The 20,066-nt window shown below is 37.8% G+C and overlaps 1 protein-coding gene across 10 annotated transcripts in view; it reads right to left on the bottom strand.

The window, feature by feature from the left end:
• Positions 1-4,282: 4,282 nt before the first annotated feature.
• Positions 4,283-20,066, bottom strand: part of AK4 (adenylate kinase 4) — a 37,145-nt gene continuing 21,361 nt past the window's right edge. For all 10 annotated transcript variants that reach the window (XM_087960417.1, XM_026665984.2, XM_087960414.1 and 7 more), the window contains 4 exons: positions 14,930-15,049; positions 11,219-11,391; positions 9,370-9,488; positions 4,283-5,915 (listed from right to left, as the gene is read on the bottom strand). In XM_087960417.1, the coding sequence (XP_087816543.1) occupies positions 5,801-5,915; positions 9,370-9,488; positions 11,219-11,391; positions 14,930-15,049 (527 nt within the window). In that variant the 3' untranslated portion in view covers positions 4,283-5,800. The remainder of the gene's footprint in view (positions 5,916-9,369; positions 9,489-11,218; positions 11,392-14,929; positions 15,050-20,066) is intronic.

Raw genomic sequence — 20,066 nt, 5'->3', positions numbered from 1 at the left:
TCCCATGAAGTTATTCTAGACAAAAATTGTTTACAACACTTGTCTAACCAAAGAATACCTAGGTTCCAATATGATCTCATTATAGTCATTATAACAATTGCTGAGTTTAGAAAACACATCCGATTCACAGTAAGGTGCTGACATTGTGAGGTGAAAATGATGGTAAATTACAAGACGTAATAATCTGGGGGAAAGGTATCACAAAAAGTCAGTAGCATCTGAATATTCCACATATGGAATGAATGTGTACAATTCAGGGCACCAAGTAGGTATTTTAATATTGTAACATATTTGATGTTTAATTATATACACTGAAGATTCATAAAGCAATATAATGTGTTCGTAGATTACCCCTTTGCCATAAATATGAATTTTGGAATGGCTTGATTCCTGTAACTTTTACATGTCAACATTCTAAGACTTATAAACTAGAGCCAGAAGACTGCTTCTGTTCTCCAATATCTAAGTGTAAATATTCTCTTTCAAGGGAAGGTCAACAGTGGATGACTTGATGGAATACCCATGTACTTTGCTTGGAAGATAGATGTTTACTATTGCCTTCTTTCAGCAGGCCTTTTCAACTTCCCAAACTAGCCTACAGCCATATCATGGTCATCTCTTATCCAACCATTAAACAGGTCAGATTCTAGTTAGCTTTTCAAAATTAACAAAGGTCAGTTATATGCTGTCACAGCATCCAGTGATATATGTACTGGATTCCCCTATTTCATTCTTCCAAATGAAACTTATTTTATCACTTTGTTAAGTCTTTTTGAAAGATTTTTTTTCAAGCTAGATATATAGAATCGGTTCAAATTAATAATTCACCTAAGATCAGAACTCTGTCCCTCCTTTCTTCAGAAAATCACAAATCCCTGTAGCATTATCTGCTATTTTCACTATGTGCTTGGAGCACAGGAAAAAAATGTGCATACCCAGCCTTACATTTAAGGTCCATGCTCATAATTGACTAACACTAATTAAAACACCAAGGAGAAAAAAATTTGGGGCAGAGTAGAAAGCTAAACCAAATGCTTGCTTGGGGCTATGATATGTGAATTCACCCATTGTGACTTCGGGTTGGTTACATTTGAACCAGGCTATTATGGCTTGATTTAGTGCAATGTATAAACCCATCACGGAAACCAATGAAGAGAACTTTCTCCAGAAACAGTCTCTGAAATCTACACTTTGGAAACCAGAGAGGATTTTAGCATTTCTCCCTTGGTAACATTAGACCTTGAGCAGGAGTAGGTTAGGAGGAAATGAACCTTCCTTCTACAGTGAAAAGCTACAACAAGCATATCTTGTTTATTATTGTATTGATTTGATTTCTATTGCTGCCCACCTTACCAAATGATTCTGAGTGATGTGCATCATAATATACATAAAATAATGTTCTTGTTGTGCCAAAGCTTTGTTATCTCCGAAAGAGTTAAGATATACATAATATTTAACAGTTTCCTCTCCCTCTTGCATATGCGGCCTACATTGAAGTTTCTAAACTTTATAAAACTGCAACAAGGGTGATGCTTTGGATTCCACTTACTGATAGCATCAAGGAAATAAGAAATAACTCCCTGAAATAACTCCCTGAAGCGAGAGTTAATAGAATTTGGTGGAAATGACTCAAGGTCTTTTTAAAAAATGCCAAAATACCTTTGAAAAGTTATATTTCCAAATATATACTGTGAAGCATAATTTGTTTTCTTAAGAAGTTCAAAAAACCAGTCATGCTAAAAATACAGTAGATGAGTTGCACCTACATATATGGAATCTTCAATTAATAAATTGTCAGAAACATTGAAGCACTCAGAACAACCAATTTGTAATCTAGTCCAAATGGCATTCTATGTTTCATTGCAAAATAAAAAGCTTGGGTTGGTTTCAGACATGCTCACTTCCATAACAGCATGACAACAAGCATTGCTTCATATAAATGCTTATACATCATTAAAAAAATAAGAGTAAATGGCAATGCAGCATAGCATAAAAAGGCAATGTTTTTAAAGGTTCAAGATATAAAACAGGTAGAAATTCAACAGTATGCTTGAAAGTTAAATGGCAGTAATAAATGAAAGTAGGTGGTTGCAGTGATATGTTGAAGTAGCTATCAACCAAAAGCAAGACTTTGCTTTTCAAGTAGATCATACTACAAGTTTGACATATACAGGACTAGTGCGGATTTCATGCACACTGTGCAACGAGCACAAGCTTCATAATTTAAGTTTGAGAATACTCTACTGCAGTGATCCCCAACCTTTTGACGCCTGCGGCCCGGTACCGGCATCAGCTGGGCGCCGCGCCCGGTACCCGCATCAACTGGGCGCCGCCATCTTTTTGACGGAAAAGTGCTTCCGGTGACCTCACCGGAAGCACTTTTTCGTCAAAAAGATGGCGGCCGCTCGGTGAGCTTTTCGGCAGAAATGGCTTTCTACCCGAAAAGCTCACCGAGCGCAGCCGCCATCTTTTTGATGAAAAAGTGCTTCCGGTGAGCTTTCTACCCGAAAAGCTCAACGGAAGCACTTTTTACCAAAAAGATGGCGGCGCCCAGCAACCAGCGCCCGGTAAGACTTGTTCCGCTGGACCGGTACCGGTCCGCGGACCGCGGTTGGGGACCCCTGCTCTACTGTGATGCAATGACTCTTAACGTTTTGGCTTCTACCTCAATTGTTCTGTGAAAACAACGAATGCAACAGTGAGTAACTAACTTGCATTTGCACACTCACACATAAGTAATTGCTAGAGTACTTCTTTAAATCAAATAATATTAACAAGTAACAAAATAGTGTATTAGTAATAATATCTGTGTGTAAAGTTTTAAAGGGCAAATGGACAATACCATGTGTAACAATTTATGAGATCCACAGAACTCAAGAAAACTTGCTCCTGAGACGGCATATATAGGACGGCAGCTTGTTTCTCCCTCTTAATGCTTTGTGTAAAAATAAATTTCTTACAAAAATGAAAAGCAATTTCTTTCTATTGTCTTATATAATGTAGAAATGTATGTTCTCTAAAATGAGTAGTATATCACTACAAGGCCAATATGAAGACCTTCATAGGAAAATCCTACCAGATCTAAGCTCAAAAATCTGCATTACTACTAGAAGGCAGCTAGGAGTTGTAATTTTTCTTCATCTGCTGATATCTAGTGATCATGCAATTCAGGGGTGTCAAACTCAAGGCCCCCAAGCTGGATCTGGCCCACAGAGTGCTTAGATCTGGCCCACAGGGCCTCCCTGAAAGGACCAGCCTGCGGTGCCTCTGCCAGTAAATATGCCACTCAGGACCTGTTTTTCGCCACAACAGCCTCCGCCAACAGCCCCATTTTCACTGGCAGAGGACTACAGGAGGCCATTGTGGCCATAAACAGGCCCTAAGGGGCCACACACACACATACCAGGCTCCATTTTTGCTGGCAGAGGGCTAGTAAAACAAACTAAAAACAAAACAAAAGGAGAAATGTTTCCCCTTTTGCATTTGAGCATGAAAGAAGGGACAGGAAAGGAGAAAGGGAAAGAGGAAAGAAAAATAAGGAAAGAAGGGAAAAAAGAAAAAAGGAGACTGAAGAGGGAAGGAAAAAGAAGGGAGGGTGGGAGGAAGGAGATAGATTATGAGAGCAAGGAAGAGTGTGAGGGCACTTGGCCACCACAGGTGCCCCTGACATGAGTGACATCAAGCGGACCATGCCCACCCTGGCCACGTCCCACCCGAGGTCAAACACAACAGATGTGCCCCTCAATTACATCCCTGATGTAATTATTGCAACCAAGCTCTAGTAGACCTATTAAAAGGGTGCTACTCACTGACATAGATGGAACAAGTTTCCTAATCATGGAAGATGTGTATGTGTACTTAAAAATATGCTTATATGATTTGATTCAGATCATCTCCCTAAACCTGTAAAGATATTGAAAAATGAACTGTATAGTAGCATATCTTCCTACATAAAATTTACTACACAGTTCATTTCAAAATTTATGCAGCAAGGTTAAATAACTGAACAAAGTTCTTGAACTCTTAATAATAGTTAACAGTTTGAAATGTACTATACTAAAACTGGGGCTTTGCCAATTCAATTTTGAAAATATTAATTGCAATTACCATTTCCTTCCCAAGTATCAACTTATGTATAATGTGTGTTTGTAGGAATGCAGAAAAAAGGGCATTAAGTTCCAACAATTAAACTTTTGTTCTATTTCATTATATGTGGAAGTTTCTATTCTGTCAAAAAGCATAATTTAGATATCAAAAGCATAAAGAGAAAATAATAATTCCATAAAAGGCTAATTTATTCAAATGCATTTCCACCTTACCTCATCCCTTTTCTACAGCATAAAATAAGGCAACTCGTGACAATTTAGCAAAGTTATGCTATTTTTACATCTCCTATAGACTTTTTAAGGACAACTCTCCCGAGGACTTAGCATGGGCCAACAAGGACCATCAGCACCATTATCAAAAAATAATGTTGAATCCTACAAAATCTGTAGAGATACCTACAGCAGAGCCCCAGTTTTCTCATATTCATTGCAATGTAGAAATTGATCCTTTGAGAAAAGATAAGTTTGAACAAACACACCAAAAGTTAAATAAATCTATTCAACTGTTAGATTTAAAATCGGGTGGCAGGAATTTGGTCAATACTCACATTAACTGCACCATTGCAGCATATAAACTCAACAACATTGTAAAAGCAGAGTGAATATTAAGGAGTAGGTTTACAGTAGATGGATCTGTTTTTATTCATTCAAAGTTTTCTCTTACCTGCAGGCTCAGTCTGATGAAGCAATTAGCAAGGAAATTAAGGGGATACTGGAAATACAGACAGTAAAGTCAGAAATCTCCCTTCTTGTCATTAAATTAATTCATAGTTTTGATATACATTTTTGCACATGTGATATGACCAAGCTTTAAGAGTTACCTGGACAATTCTAAAATGCAAGCATAGAACTGCAAATATATATTTCGCCATCTCTGCAGCAATAGATTTTTGCTACTTATTGCACCAACAACCGACTAGGTCTGACTTATGTTTGCCCACATAATCATTTGCCTGGTTGATGGCTAATTGGGACAAATTTACAGGAGCAAAAAAAATTGAGATATTGCACTTTTATTAGTGACTGGTTGTACTATATTATAAAATCAAAGTTTTAAAACTACTAACCATGTAGTGCAACTGTTCTTAGAACTAGAACAGGCCTGCTCTCTTCAACAAAGAAAGGCCTAAAGCCACTCAAATTTAAAAGTCTAATTTTATTATACAGCAGCATTTTATAACAGATATTTATCTAAGGTTGTCTTCTTAGCAAACCGAGAGATTGAATTCACCATGATTCTTCTCAGTTTTTTAAGTACTCAAAACATACATTATTTGACCTGCATAATGCATGTATTTCCTACAATGCTTACCGCATTGAATATACACCTAGAATACCGTGTGTTTCCATTTAAATGGAGTGTTAGATTAAGGACCCATGAAAATGCACACTGAATACAGAGAAGATCTAAATGTAGCTGGAGAGACTGAGGAATGGATTCTACAGAACAGCTCAGGTGTAACTGTCTCTGCATATTAATTACAATTACTTGAAGTCCGTGCACAAATATTTATATGCCAAGAAGTAGAATTCCATACAGAGTAATCATTGAAAGACGGAGTTCCACAACTATTCTCCAGTAGAATCAGAGAGAATAGCTACTCTTTTAAAAAAAGAGCAGAGTAGAGATACAGCACATCATAAACAAGACCAAAATCAACAACATAAAATTCTTTTTCCCATTTTACAGATGTTTAGTTAGCTTCTTCTGCTTGGTTTGGAGGAATCTTGTTGGACACCAAAGTATAAACATAAGGCCAGATTTTGTTGGTCTCTGTTCCAGAGAATGAGTGAAGAATCCCTCTGTTTCTGAAATTGAGATTAGACATTTGTGTTAGCAAATGAATAATTTTAAGAAAACCAGTATTGCAGGTTCTACTGTGTTCTTTAGTTAGTAAAAGCCAAAAGGATTAGGTAACAATATAAAACAGGACTGACAGTTTTATATTTGTCAGTGTGCATACCTTTACTGATAAGTACTTTTACTTATGACTTTAGGCAACTTATTCTGAATTCCAGGAATTGTAGATATCAATAGAATGACAATAAAATGGCTTATTGAAAGAACATTTATTTAATCACCAAGTTGCAATTTACTTTTCTAAATAAAACAGAAAAAGTAGTATATGCATAAACATCTTTTTTATCAATTGGTCAACCAAACATATGTTTATTTTAATATGTAGTAATTATAATATCTCTTTCCCCCTTATTTCATTGTCATATGCAGGTTATATCTCCAGATCACACATCTCTCAAGATAATTTTAACAACCTGTCCCTTTCCTGCAGCTTGATGCTTACAGATTAAGAAACGATCAAAGAATGAGAGAATAACTGATAGAAAAGAAGATGCATCAGCAAAAGATAGCTCATCTCTTTTGACTCTGTTGCATTTTTTAGCCTTCTCCATCATGTAACCAACTGAAAATATAGCAGTATCTTTATTCTGGTCAACAATCACCATAAAATAGCACTCAATGATAAAACTACATGCAATCCCTTTGTGATAGAAATGCAGTCTTACACATGATGAGAAATATACAAGCCAAAGGATAAAATCATGTTAAGGAAGGTGCACTATGGGTTTATGTTATTTAAACATTAACATACAAAACTATTGAAAAAAGCAAAATAAAACCATTAAAAATAGTTAACCAAATGTAAAATCACTTTGAGGACCCAAATTGTTGGGGGCATTATGCTAACTCTGTAAACTGCTTAGAGAGGGCTGTAAAGCACTATGAAGTGGTACATTAATATAAGTGCTATTGCCAATATCATTAAGAAGTTAAAAAATTAAAAATGACCAATATACAGTATGAGTATAGTCTTTGTCGATCTGTGCTTTAGTCACACATGTTATCTCTGAATTCCTTATTGGAATTACTTACAGATGATGATGAACCAAGCACTTGAAGATTCAGAAATATTAATATATTAAACAAAATTGCAAAGAATTAGAATGGCATGTATCATAAAAGAAAAAAATCTAAGCAAAACTAACTGAAAAAAGATAGAAATAAAAAACAACAAAATAAGCTTTGAGATATGACTACTTGTCCAATATAAAAAATTTAATGAATGTATTCAAATCATTACTATTCATAATTTAAACAGTTAAACTTAGATAATAATTCTGACTCTGCTGAAATGAAACTAATTGCAAAACAGAGTTGACCAATATGATAGAACCAATAAATTAGTAAATAAGAAGAAATTAGTGCACAGGCATCTTTCCTAGGGGACAGTATCACTTCCTTTACAACAGTTGTCAGATTTTATTTAGAGTTCTTCACAAATTGATGCATTTCCAACTTTACATATAAGTTTTGTGTTATAAATTGTAGTATTTTTACAAACCTAAAAAATAGGTAATTTAAGAAGACACTACACACTAAACTATTTGTTCATGCTTCCTTCATCTTTTCAGATACTTAACTTGATCATTAAAAAAATATTGCATTATTTACACCATTTCAAAGCAGTAATACCTATATGGTAGGATTTGAGAATAGATACCTAGGATCAATCTCAATTTATCAGAAGGATGACTTGCAAAACACATCCAGGCCAATTTTTATTCCACTTCTTGAAATTGTGGTAATACACATTATACTCTAAAGAGGGGACATGGGAGCATTAAATCCAGAAACTAAAAACGGCATTAATTGAATCTTGTATTTAAACACTTTGATTAGCATAAGACTACAATTTTAGAACCAACTGAAATATACTTGAATGATCAACTGCTAATGTTCATTTCGGTTGTATTAATTATGTAAGTCTTTTAGCAACTGTTGAATACAAATTGTGTGTAATCATGATTAAGCCATTAGCTATATTCCCAGAGGTCTTTCAGGTTGTGAAAGAGATAACATGTTTGTAACTGAACAAAGAAAATAAAGGGCATTTCTAATAAGATACTTCAGAGTGGAAGTATTTTCATCTGGGCATACATTCACATGTCAATAGGTGTAGGAAAACAGAACAAAGGGAAAATATTACTCAGTAAAGTTTGTGTTATCCAAAACTATTTGTATTGTATCCCATGACTTTTAAATATAAAAAATAATTGTGTATTGCAATAGAAAATATTTCTTAAAACCTATCTATAGTTTGTTATATTTTGCAATTCATGTAGAAACTAATAAACCATTCCAACTGCTTTCATATGTATGTGTGTGTGTGTGTGTGTGTGAATTGAGGCCTTTGAACTATGGTGCTGGAGAAGACTCCTGCGAGTCCCTTCGACTGCAAGGCAATCAAATCGGTCAGTCCTAGAGAAGATCAACCCTGACTGCTCTTTAGAAGGCCAGATGCTGAAGGTGAAACTCAAATACTTTGGCCACCTAATGAGAAGGAAGGACTCACTGGGGAAGAGCCTAATGCTGGGCACATTTGAAAGCAAAAGAAGAAAGGGACGACAGAGAATGAGGTGGCTGGATGGGGTCACTGAAGCAGTCGGCGTGAGCTTAAATGGACTCCAGAAGATGGTAGAGGACAGGAAGGCCTGGAGGAACATTGTCCATGGGGTCGCAATGGGTCTTCACAACAAAGATCTACTGTCAGCCCTGGGACACATGGGCTGCCATTTCGGGGGCGCGTGGATGACTCGCTCGGCGCTGATACCTACTTTGATGAGCCGGAGAGCCAGAAGGAACTCGCAAACAGCTGAGAGGCACTAATTCAGAGACTGCTGGCGTTTCCCTTATTTGGCAGAAAGCGTTTCCCTTATTCGTCTGTTAGAGTTAATCACCGGGTGTGGGGCAGGCAGGGTGGCTTTTGTGTGGGGTTAAAAGGTGGTGGAGAGCACTAGGCAGGCAGTCCTGACTAAATTTGCATTACATGCTGGTCAGATCCTGCTGCTTGCAAATAGGAGATGAACACTTCAAAGCAAAGCAAAGTGTGTTTGTGGTTATTCTCAGTTTATTGAAGCGGAACCTGACAACTGCAACAAATATATATTTGTGGTATGTCCACAACAGACAGAAACACAAGAGATTATTCTTATGGGAGAAATCATTTCTTTATATTTTCCCCCCCTTTTTTTCTTCTTTAATTGAGGGTGTTACTATTTATTTTTATTTATTTTTCTCTCTGAACTTTTTAGTTTTATATTTTTCTTAGCTGATGTCAGTTTTTTATTTCTGTATCTGTAAAACTTTAATAATATTTAAAAAGCAAAAGATTATTGACACACTCCATGCCTTTTCTTGTATTGTTTTAAAAATGGCTTGTATGGTATTTAGATTCCAACTCACTTGTACAATTCCATTACAGGCTTTGCAGCATCTTTGTATTTTCTTAGTCTAGCAGCAACAGCTTCGGGTTTATCATCTTCCCGTTGGATTAATGGTTCACCAGTAATGTCATCAATACCCTGTTTAAAATATGGCGGGAATTACACTGTGTGGGAAACTAAGTTTGAAAAACCTGCAGTAAAAACATTTCTATCTCTTGACCAATGACCAGTCTCTCCATTGTCAAACAGTCTTGTTCCATACATCTTAAGAGCTTGCTCCCATTGGTCTTACTTCTCAAGGTAAAAAGAAAAAAGACCCAAATCCTAATTTACACCATTCACAGGCTGCAATGTGATTAATAGCTCTTCTCCCCAGATCTGAAGGTCACAATTCCCTATATTTCTGACTGAAATTTTACCTCTTTTTTCTGCATTTGAGCCTATGGGGATCATAGGTATAGATATTCTTGAACTTAAGTTTTGGAATCTCTTTTTAACTCTACCCAGGGCAAGCTATTTAGGAAATGCATAGAGATTAAAACCCCTTCCAATGATTGGAATTAATATTTGGCTGACTTTGTGTGGTTTGGGTAAAGACAGTCCCGGAGTAGCCTGCTGAAACCAACAGTGTAATCCAGGGATTGTCAAACTCAAGGTCCATGCTTCGGATCTGGCCCACACGGTGCTTAGATCTGGCCCACAGAGCCGTCCTCGAAACAGCAAAGGACCGGCCCACGGTGCCTCTGCCAGTGAAAACAGAGCTTGGGAAGAACACAGGTGGCCCTCCCAAGCTCCGTTTTTGCTGGCAGAGGGTTGCAGGCCATCGCAGCTGAAAATGGAGCTCAAGAGCCCATTTTCTCTGGCAGAGTGCTCGGGCCACCAGAGGTGCCCGTGACATGAGTGATGTTGAGTTGGCCACACCCACCCTGGCCATGCCCTCTCCAGTCTCCCCAAGGGCCAAACACAACCCTAACGTGGCTCTCAATAAAATTGAGTTTGACATCCCTTGTGTAGTCCCATAAGATAAATCCAGTTAACCTGCTACCCATCAGCAGGCTGTGGCAGTCAGTACTTCCCCTAGAGTGCTGCTGAAGTCTCTTTTCTATTACCAAGATGATCTGTGTCTCTTGTGATCTAAGGATCTTTGATTCAAGACTGACTGTTTCTTTGTTTGTTTGTATAATAGAAATCAGCAGCATCCTGCCAGATATCATTAAGTAGTAGAGATTGACCTTGCTTAACTCACTGGCAACTCCATCACTAAATAACATGGTAGTTACATGAAACATTGGTGATCATTAAACAAATCATCCTTGTGTATTAAGACATCATGCATCATGTGACCACAACTTGTGATTTTATAGTATTGCTGGCTAGTCCGTTAACTCTGCTTGTCATTAGCTGGATATGAAGCATAAAAATGGCAATCATGTGACTGTGGGATGCTGCAACAATTATAAATACACACTGGTTACTAAGCATTCAAGTCATGATCATGTGACTGTGGGGATGCTATGACGGTCATAAGTGTGTGGACCTGTCATAAAATTATTTTTAAGTAACTTGCTAACTTCAAACAGTTGCTAAACAGAACAGTCATTAAGTAAAGGACTACATCTGTTATTTCAAAATAATTTCTAGTGAGAGATGGACATTCAGCCTGATACTTATAGATACATTTAGATATTTATTCCCCCTGCCCTCCCTTCCTCCCCCACTGTTTTTGCTCCTCTTTCATTTCCCCAAAATATGTAATCTAAATGTATAAATCTATCAGTGTGAGTCTATCTAGAAAATACAATGCATAGGATATTGAATTATCCGAATGTCCACCCTTCCTTTTATCAAATCACAATTCATTATCTTACATGGATTTGAGGTGGATTGAATTCCATATTATATACTCTGCCACTTGCTGGGTGAATCCAACGAGCACTAAGTCGGTCTTTAAGGGTCTCAAATGGGATGTTCAAACTTATCACTAGATCCAGTTCACATATCCTGTCAAGTGATTCAGCTTGACCCAATGTCCTTGGAAAACCTATATGAAAAAGTGAAATGAAAATAATAAATTGTGGAATGAGTTTGTAATGTTAACAAAAAATCCACCCCTACTTTATGGCCTTAAAATAGTAATTCCAGTTAATTTATTACCATGTACTGTATTTACAATGCTTATATATCACACACAAGGCTGCTCCAAAATGGCCACAGCATGAATGCACCCAATAAAACCTACAATAAAATATATAAAATAACAATTAAAATGTAGTCAATAAGCACTGAAGCAAAAAATAATAATGGAGACTGGGCAATAGTTATGGAGAACCTAGATCAAGAGATAGCCTCAGTCTCCTTTAGGGGGAGTTCCTTTATCGAAGTAAGAGGGTATTAACAATCCCACGGATTCAAGTCATCACTTCTTCAATCATTTCTTGATAGCAGCCAGGATGAGTAAATTCCAAACTGCGTGTGGAAGAGAACAATCTAGATTGCACCCATTCTACTTCCTCAAAGATCCCAAGGCAGAAAGATGGTCTAATTACCATAAAAGAATCAGTCGTCAGAAGTTCAATGAATCGAAGCAATTCTGACAGCAGGTGCTTTACAAATTGATCACAGTGGCCAAGCAGTTAAATATTTACAATGACACCTCCCTAAAAAATAGTCGTGCTTTAGGCTCTTCGTTCTTCAGAGAAAAGGCAAAAGTTCTGCATTCGATCAAGCAAATATGTTGCATTAATTCAAAGGTGGCAATCTTATACTGGCTTTTATTTTAAGTCGAATTTAGTAGCATGTTTTGAGTTCTAGAACATTCAAATATTTTAGAGCATACACAGCCAGAAGCTTTGCCTTTTCCTATGTGTGTAAAATGGCCCATTCGTCTATGTATGCATAAAGAAGGCAACTGAAGGCAATTGAAAGAACCAAGACAGCAAGAAAATATGAAACAGAATAAACATGTTTTCCTTTTTCTCTTATAAAAGCACAACACAGCTTTCTTTTTCTACCAGCATGTTTGACTCATTTATGCCTTTTCCTAAAACAGTAAGAATTACTACATAAGGGGATCGTGTATTAATCTCAATCATTCATAAGGGAACAACACCTTCTTTCACAAAAACTCTGCAAGCCGTGTACATCAGTTCCAAGGGCCACAAGCCGACACTAGTTTCATTATATAGCAAGGTGGCAACTTGGGAACATTTCCCATTCCATCAGATACTGTATTTCACTGACGACAGAGTGATTCAAGCCAAGTGTTATTTTTAATGTTTTATTTTAATCTGTTTAAGATTTACACTTTTCATATGATTTTATCTGTTGTTTTGACTTCTGATTAGGAGCCACCAGAGTTGGTTGGAAGATGGGTGGGTATATAAATGCTTTGAATAAAATAAATAAGTGTCCCAGATCTGTACTCTAATTTTAAAAAGGGGAAAGGCAACTATTAATTAACCATAAGCATGTACAAAATATATTCATGCTCAGAGCTTTCTCTCACTTATAAGCCACTTTAATAGAAGTATCAACTCATCAGCTAATATTAGTTTGAAACGGAGTCAAGAATCTACTCTTACTTGGATACAGTAGGACGTTGGTGTGCTTACAGCCCCCTACAGCCCTCTTAGGAATGGGGTGAGGTCAACACTAGACAGTCTAAGGTTTAAGTTTTGGAGGTTTGGGAAAGAAACCACAGAGTCAGGTAGTGCATTCCAGGCATTGACAACTCTGTAATTGGTGTAGGTAGCCTGAGACAGCAAAAGTTATCCAACTTATTCTTTTTTATTTAAAGTTGCTTCTATTCTATATATGGGCAAATACTACACTTCAAAAATAAATTTTTGAATATTTATTTATTCCATTTTTAAAGAATTTCTTTTACATAAAAAATTAAATAAAATAAAAATAGAATCAGGATTCTGAAATCCATTTTGTCCAATTTTCCTACGGTAATTTGTTGAAGCTTCAAGTTATTTATAGTCAAATAAAGCTGTCTTGTCTTTTTAAAAAGAAAATGGGTGAGGTTTCTCCTTTTGAAATTCAACATGCAAGTTAGCCAAAGTGATCTATCACTAACAATGCTAATAGCATAAAATGATTTCATTATAAGCAATGTATCTTGGCTCTGTTGTCTCCTCCCACCTGCCAGTTGCTACTTGTCATGCTCTAGGAACAGATGAAGGGTGCACTGTTTCATATTACAGAAAGCAAGATAAAGGAATCTGACAGCTTATAGTTGTCACATCCCTGAGCATTGGGGATAAACAAGATACTGATATACCACTTCTGGATAGAAGAGAAGACAGCTAGCATGATTTAGTGGTTAAGATGTTAATCCAGGATGGTGGTTTTCAAAATGTGACGGTCCCCAAGACTCTTTCAGAGACTCCATAAAATAAAATATTTAAAAATTCCTCAGTTTTAATTTATAATAAATTTTAATAGATACAGTCCACATAAACCGAAGCACTTTGGAGTCCTCAATCATCATCCACAACTAGGTCCTGAGAGTATAATGTTTAATCTTGGGACCTAATTTCAGAATCACTGGTTTAGAAACAGGGAGTCTACTTTCAGCACTAAAAACTCACTGGGTAAATTTGGGCTTGGTACTTTCTTTGAATCAAACCTATCCCATTAAGGGTCACAGAAATTGGGAAAATACCACCCTTTCAAATTCTTAGAAGTTGAAGACAAATGTAACTAAATTAATTTAAAAGATGAAGAAGCGAAAGGGTTATGTTTTGCAAGCACAATTACAACTTCCATTTTGGGGGAAGATGTTGGAGAAGATTGAAGGTGACAACTGCAAAGGACCTTTGAAGGAGGTGATTACTTAGTCTTTTCAATTCAGGTCAGGTCCAAGCATAGGACAAAAACCACACTTCAAAACTCCAAATGAAGCTCCCTATCTAATATAAGCTTTAGAGAGAGTTTGTTGATGGTCTCCACCTGACAGAAATTTCAGAGAAGGCACTTGGAAACAAGCATTTTTGGAAGGGGGAGGATTGATATGGAATAGCTTATCCAAAGAGGCATAATTGGTATCTTCTCTGGTGTTTAGAAATCTGATAAAGACATAGGGTTTTTTTTAAAGATTTCAGAAAAGGATGGTATTAGTGATATTATAACGCTTGCCCTAAAAACAGAAAAAGTTTGATATCTTTTTATTATGATCTATTGCATTATTCTGTTTTTGTCTTGTTATTTTTTGCAACATTGTAAAATGTCCCTTAGAATAAATTTGACTGAGGCAAAACAGAAGCATACAAAAATATATACGGAACAGAATTTGTAAGTATATAATTATCTGCAGCAATAGATGAACAAATATTTGTCAAAAGCCAAACTATGTATCTTCTGTTCCTAGATGCTCTCAATATGTTTTTATTTGTCTATTTTATTACCAACTATTAAAAAGAATGGTTCAGTCTCATTCTGGTACAATGTAGTATCAATTTTTTCATATTGGTGCTACGTGATAGAGCATATATTTAACTGAAATGTTTAAAGGTTTCCAGAAAAAAGATTTTTTGTTGTTGTAACCTTAAGAAAAAAACAAAATAATCACTTACCATCTAGTAACCAAGGCTGAGTTTGTATTTTTTCCAGTTCTGTCATCATTAAACGTGTAATTACATGATCTGGTACCAAAAGACCCTTCTCGAGGTGCTGCTTTGCCAACAGACCAATATCTGTTTGTGGGTAAAAAAGCTTGTGAGCATTTAACCAAGTTATTTCTAATGCTTTTTCTTCATTAAATGGGATTCATTCTCATTCATTTTCTCTCCCTCCCTGCCCCCCCACCTTGTTTCTGCTATAATACCAGTGTAGACAGAGAACTGCTTGGTAAGAAATGAGATATAAATTGCCTAAATTTGAAAGATTATGCAATTACTTCTGAACAATCATCTCTTCTTTTCCTCTAGAAAACTAAATGCCACAGATTAGGTATTTCAATAAACTGCGTATTGGCATTAATAACCAATACACTAATTGCTTCTCTGATTTTCATTACCAAAATTCCAGCTCCCAACAGTAACTGACAATAATTGAGTAGCATGAACTTTTTTACTTAATTATTTTAGGGGAAGGATCCATAGCGGAAGGAAATGAGGATTCATTCTTTGTGCAATGAAGATTTTGGAAAAACAATCTTTCTTATATAGTAATTTTATTAAGAATTACAGTATAATTGCAACAATAATAACTCATACAAAGTTTTTTTAAAGTAAAAGAAAAGAAATGGTAAAAAGCACAGAAAAAAGAGAAAGAAAAAAATAAAAAATAAACACATAGTAAAGAAAAATAGCATATATAAAAAAGTGACTTCCCATTTTCATCTTCACAAGTATAAGCAATTTTAGTAACTTATCACCTTCTCTTAAAATGTAACACATGATTCATTCTTCCCTTAACCCATCTCTTATCTATTATTATTTTTTTATAAAATCTCCCTCATTTCAGCAATCCAGCAAGGGACACCAGAGATAATATACTCTACCTATTTAGCCTTAATCAAATAAACAAACTTGAATTCCCTCTTTTTGCTAACAATCTTGCTCTTTACTTCCTTCAAATAATGTTTCATTTTTTGTCCCTTCCAGCAAAACTCTTCAAAACTTCAACAAATCCCTTTTAGAAATCCAGTACAGGAAAATTATCCAGGTCATTATCTTTGTTGTTTCTATATTCTTTTTAATTAATTAAGAATTAATTAAATTTAAGACACAAACTTTATATTGTGCATCCAGTTTTTCCATATCATTCTTGTAGTCATTTTTAAATCCATTTTCAATGCAGTCTTGATCTTGTCAGGTAGAACTTGTTCCCCTTCAATAACACCTTTCAGTCTATCTACAGAGTCAGACACTATTAAAATTAACTTCTGGGACCACTCTTCAAAGACATTCAATATGTCTAATGTTAAAATATTTTGCTTCATTTTGTAATTATAAATCATGTTTGAGTGTTTTTCTCTTTTAATTGTAATCTTTTTAGTTCCTTCTATCACCCACTTTTTAAAATCTTGAAAAAAAATAGAAGCATTTTCCTACAGAAAATATTCTTTATAAATAATTACAAAATCTTATTTCTCGATCCTTAGTCCATTTGTAACTTTCTAAAATGAAGTTTTAATCACGATTTTACTATTCATTCAAAAAAATTAAGTTCTTAAACTTGAAATTAAAACTTCCTTCACTAAGGATGGAAGGAAATTCAGTTGATCCAAAATAGCTAAAAAGCAGTTAACAAGCAATTTGTGAAAGCAATTAGAAAGGAAGTATGTGAATGTAGTGCCTTTTCAAAGGCAACAACCACAGTTGGAGCAAGATAGCTACTCCCTGGTCTCTTGTAGTCACCTCTTGAGGAAGAGATGACTGGAGCACTTGTGGGTGATTTCAAGTCCCTTCCTTGTCCAGAGAGAAATTATAACGAGCCAGTCTATTTGTCTAGCTCAGGGGTGGGCAAACTACGCCCGCGGGCCACATCCGGCCCGTTGGTCTGTCCAATCCGGCCCGCCCTGAAAAAAAATCGCTGGGCGTGGCGTATTGCCCTGTGCCACCTGGCCCCAAAGCTGCAAAACAGTGTGGAGCGCTCTCGGGGTAGGAAAGAAAGAACTTTGCAAAGGCCTCGGCTGGGAGTTCGAAATCACCTTCGAGTGCGACCTCTCCAAAGGTGAGTCCCCGCCAATCCCCTTTTTTTCCGGGGCTTCCAGGCTTAAACTTTGCAAAGGCAAAGTTTGCAGGCTGGAGCGTCTTCCCGCCAAGGAGCGGGAAGGTTCGCCCGGTGGGCGGGCGGGCTGCTTAAACTTTGCTCGGGCGGCACTTTAAAAGCCTGCTCCCAGCACCCGAGCAACTTCCCAGCAACTTTCGGCTTCCTTTTTCCTCACGGGCGCTCGCGTCTGGCCCCAAGCCGTGCGGCAGAGGGAAGCCGGCGGGCGGGCTGCTTGGAGGAGGCGACCGCGGTGCTCCGGCAGCAGCAACAGGCAGTTCCGCCCGGGCTCCGCTCAGGTGTCTGGCTGGGGCTGTCAGGAGTTGCTACCGCTGGCGCAGCTCCGCGTGGCTCCAGTCCCGCGTTGCCTTGGGAAAGAAAAGGCAAAACCAGGAGCCGCTGAGCCTGAGCCTCCGGTGCCGCTGCTCCGTTGCAAAGCACCGCCGCGGCTCTTCCTTTTTGCCTTTCCCTTCCCGAGGCAACACGGGACTGGAGCCGCTGAGCCGCGCACGGCGGTAGCAACTCCTGACTCAGGGGCCTCCGAAGGGAGGGGAAGGAGGAGAAGAGGGGGAAGGGTGGAGGGGCGATTCCCAAAAATCTTGTGCTGACCCAGCCCGTCTGTCAAATTTTAAAGTCAATGCGGCCCCGAGCCAAAAAGTCTCCTAATTTGGCTGCAGTTGTCAGCTCCATTTTTTACATAGCCATTTTTAGGTAGCCATTTCTTCCTCAGAAGCCAAGAAGAGGAAGAATCTCAAGCAATGGGAGCATGTTTGTTTTATCAAATACTTTTTACCAGCACATTCATCCCAACTCCCCACAAATGCAAGTAGAATTACTGCTTTCCTTAACACTAGGGAACAGATTACAGTAGGCCTTGTTTAGTGGCCATAATTATGACCTGCAACTTGGTCATTAACTGAACTGGTTGTTAAATGGAAAATCATATGACCATGACTGTGCTTACAATTTTGCTTCAGCTTTCCTTTGCTTTACAGCATCTAAAGCAGAGGTCCTCAAACTTGGCAGCTTTAAGACTTGTGGACTTTAACTCCCAGAATTCCTGAGGTAACATGACTGGAGGAGGAATTCTGGGAGTTGAACTCCACAAGTCTTAAAGTTGCCAAGTTTGGGGATCCCTGATCTAAAAGATATGATCCCAACCATCTGAATGAACCCAAACAACTAAGGAAGGTTTCTGGAACTTGATGCAGGAGGAAGACAGCTAAAAGGGCCAATCTTATTGGGGTTTTTTTTTTCCTTACTGCTCTTCAGAATCCTTACCCTAATGCTAGGATAATTAGCAAGAAGATAATTATATTTGCATTCACTGGAAAGGATAGGATTACAAGAGAGTAAAGCAAGTACACAATTGGGGATGCACATCAAAATGAATGTGATACCATCAGCTGCTTGCTTAGCAGGCTGGCACATGAGGGAGGCAAAAGGAAGTGTTTAGTAAAAAACTGATTAGGATCTTGTCAATTGCTGGCAGCAGCTGCCAGTAGACTGAAGGGTTCTAATCAACTCATTAAAAGTCACCTAGCCCAGACTGTTAACTTGTGGTTAGCACATGCTGTGCTACAGAAGAAAAAAAAACCTCAGGAAGATAGCAAGATAGCTTGTTTAGGCAATCTCTCCATTCTGTGAAGGGGAAAAAAGAAAAAAGAGAGAAAGAGAGAGAGGGAGAGAGACTAGAAGGGTTATAAATGCAGACATTGGCTGCAATTACTTTTTCACCAGTCATAACTGTGAACAGTTACTATCCAAGGCATTTGCTAAAAGAGTACAACCTCTACAAAGTATCTTAGAATTGGAACCTTTTCTGACCAGAAAATTAGCAGGAGTGGCACAGAGAAGAGATAAGCAGGAAGCGCCAATCAGACCTAAGAAAAAAGGAAACCAGAACTTGCGCAATTATTTCAATATTATCCCCTGTTTTTCAGCTATCAGAACACAGAATCCTGGGATAAACGGAATGTTTTACATCGGGGTCCCTCAACCCCACCAGTCTGTCGACCGACACTGGGCCATGGCATGCCAAAACCGGGCCACGCAAACAAGTAAGCCCCATCCATGGGATGCAGGCAGCACACGAAACCACGTTGCCTCCGGTCCGTGGAAAAACCTCTCTCCATGGAACCGGTCCCTGGTCCCAAAAGGTTGGGAGCCACTGTTTTTAACATGTACAGCAGAGATTCTACTGCACAGATAGGCCCTAGATTACAATCATTCATTTAGCCATTCTTTGAAGTTACAACAGCACTGAAAAAAGTGACTCAAACCAGTTCTCATGTCAGGGCTCCGACAATCCACCCCTATTCAAATCATGAGCCTCTAGCCACATCTCTCAGAGTTAAAAAAAAGAAATCATTTATTAGGAGTGAACAATGCCGGCATTACCTGGGTGCAGCCAACTCTAAGACACATCATTCATCTCACCCTTGAGACTGGTTTTCCCCCACCCCGCTTGATGTATATTCTCCAATGGGACACATCCATAGCCAAGAGTCATCAATCATACTGTCCAGTAATAATCTTGCGCGCCAGAAGCTTCGGCCGCCTAGCAATTATCTATGAAAATATTTAAGATATGCATTGCTTCCCCCAGTCCCTTTTTGCTGACAACTCTAAAAGACCAGAGAAATTTTTTTTAGTTGACACCTCATACTTACACTTCTTGCAGCAGCATCACGATCATATGATCAAAATTTGGGTTCTTGGCAACCAGCATGTATTTAGGATGGTTGCAGCATCTCAAGGTCATATGATTGCCATTTTCAACCTTCACAGCTAGCTTTTGATGAGCAAAGTCAGGGGGTGCAAGATATGTTTTAACGACCGCATGATTTACTTAACAACGGCAGCGGTTTCTTAAAAATGGTTTGTAAAAAAAAGGTTGTGAAATTGGGTGTGATTCATTTAACAAGCGCCTTGTTAGCAACAGAAACTCTGGTCCCAATTGTGGTCATAGATCTTTACGGGTTTTTATCCATTTTG

The sequence above is a fragment of the Notechis scutatus genome, chromosome 3 (genome assembly GCF_049901735.1).
Source record: "Notechis scutatus isolate UNSWTSFEM ecotype Mainland chromosome 3, rNotScu1.2, whole genome shotgun sequence".
NCBI classification, from domain to species: domain Eukaryota; kingdom Metazoa; phylum Chordata; class Lepidosauria; order Squamata; family Elapidae; genus Notechis; species Notechis scutatus.
Note: the sequence above shows the minus strand (reverse complement) of the source record. Positions and strands in the feature narration are given on the sequence as shown.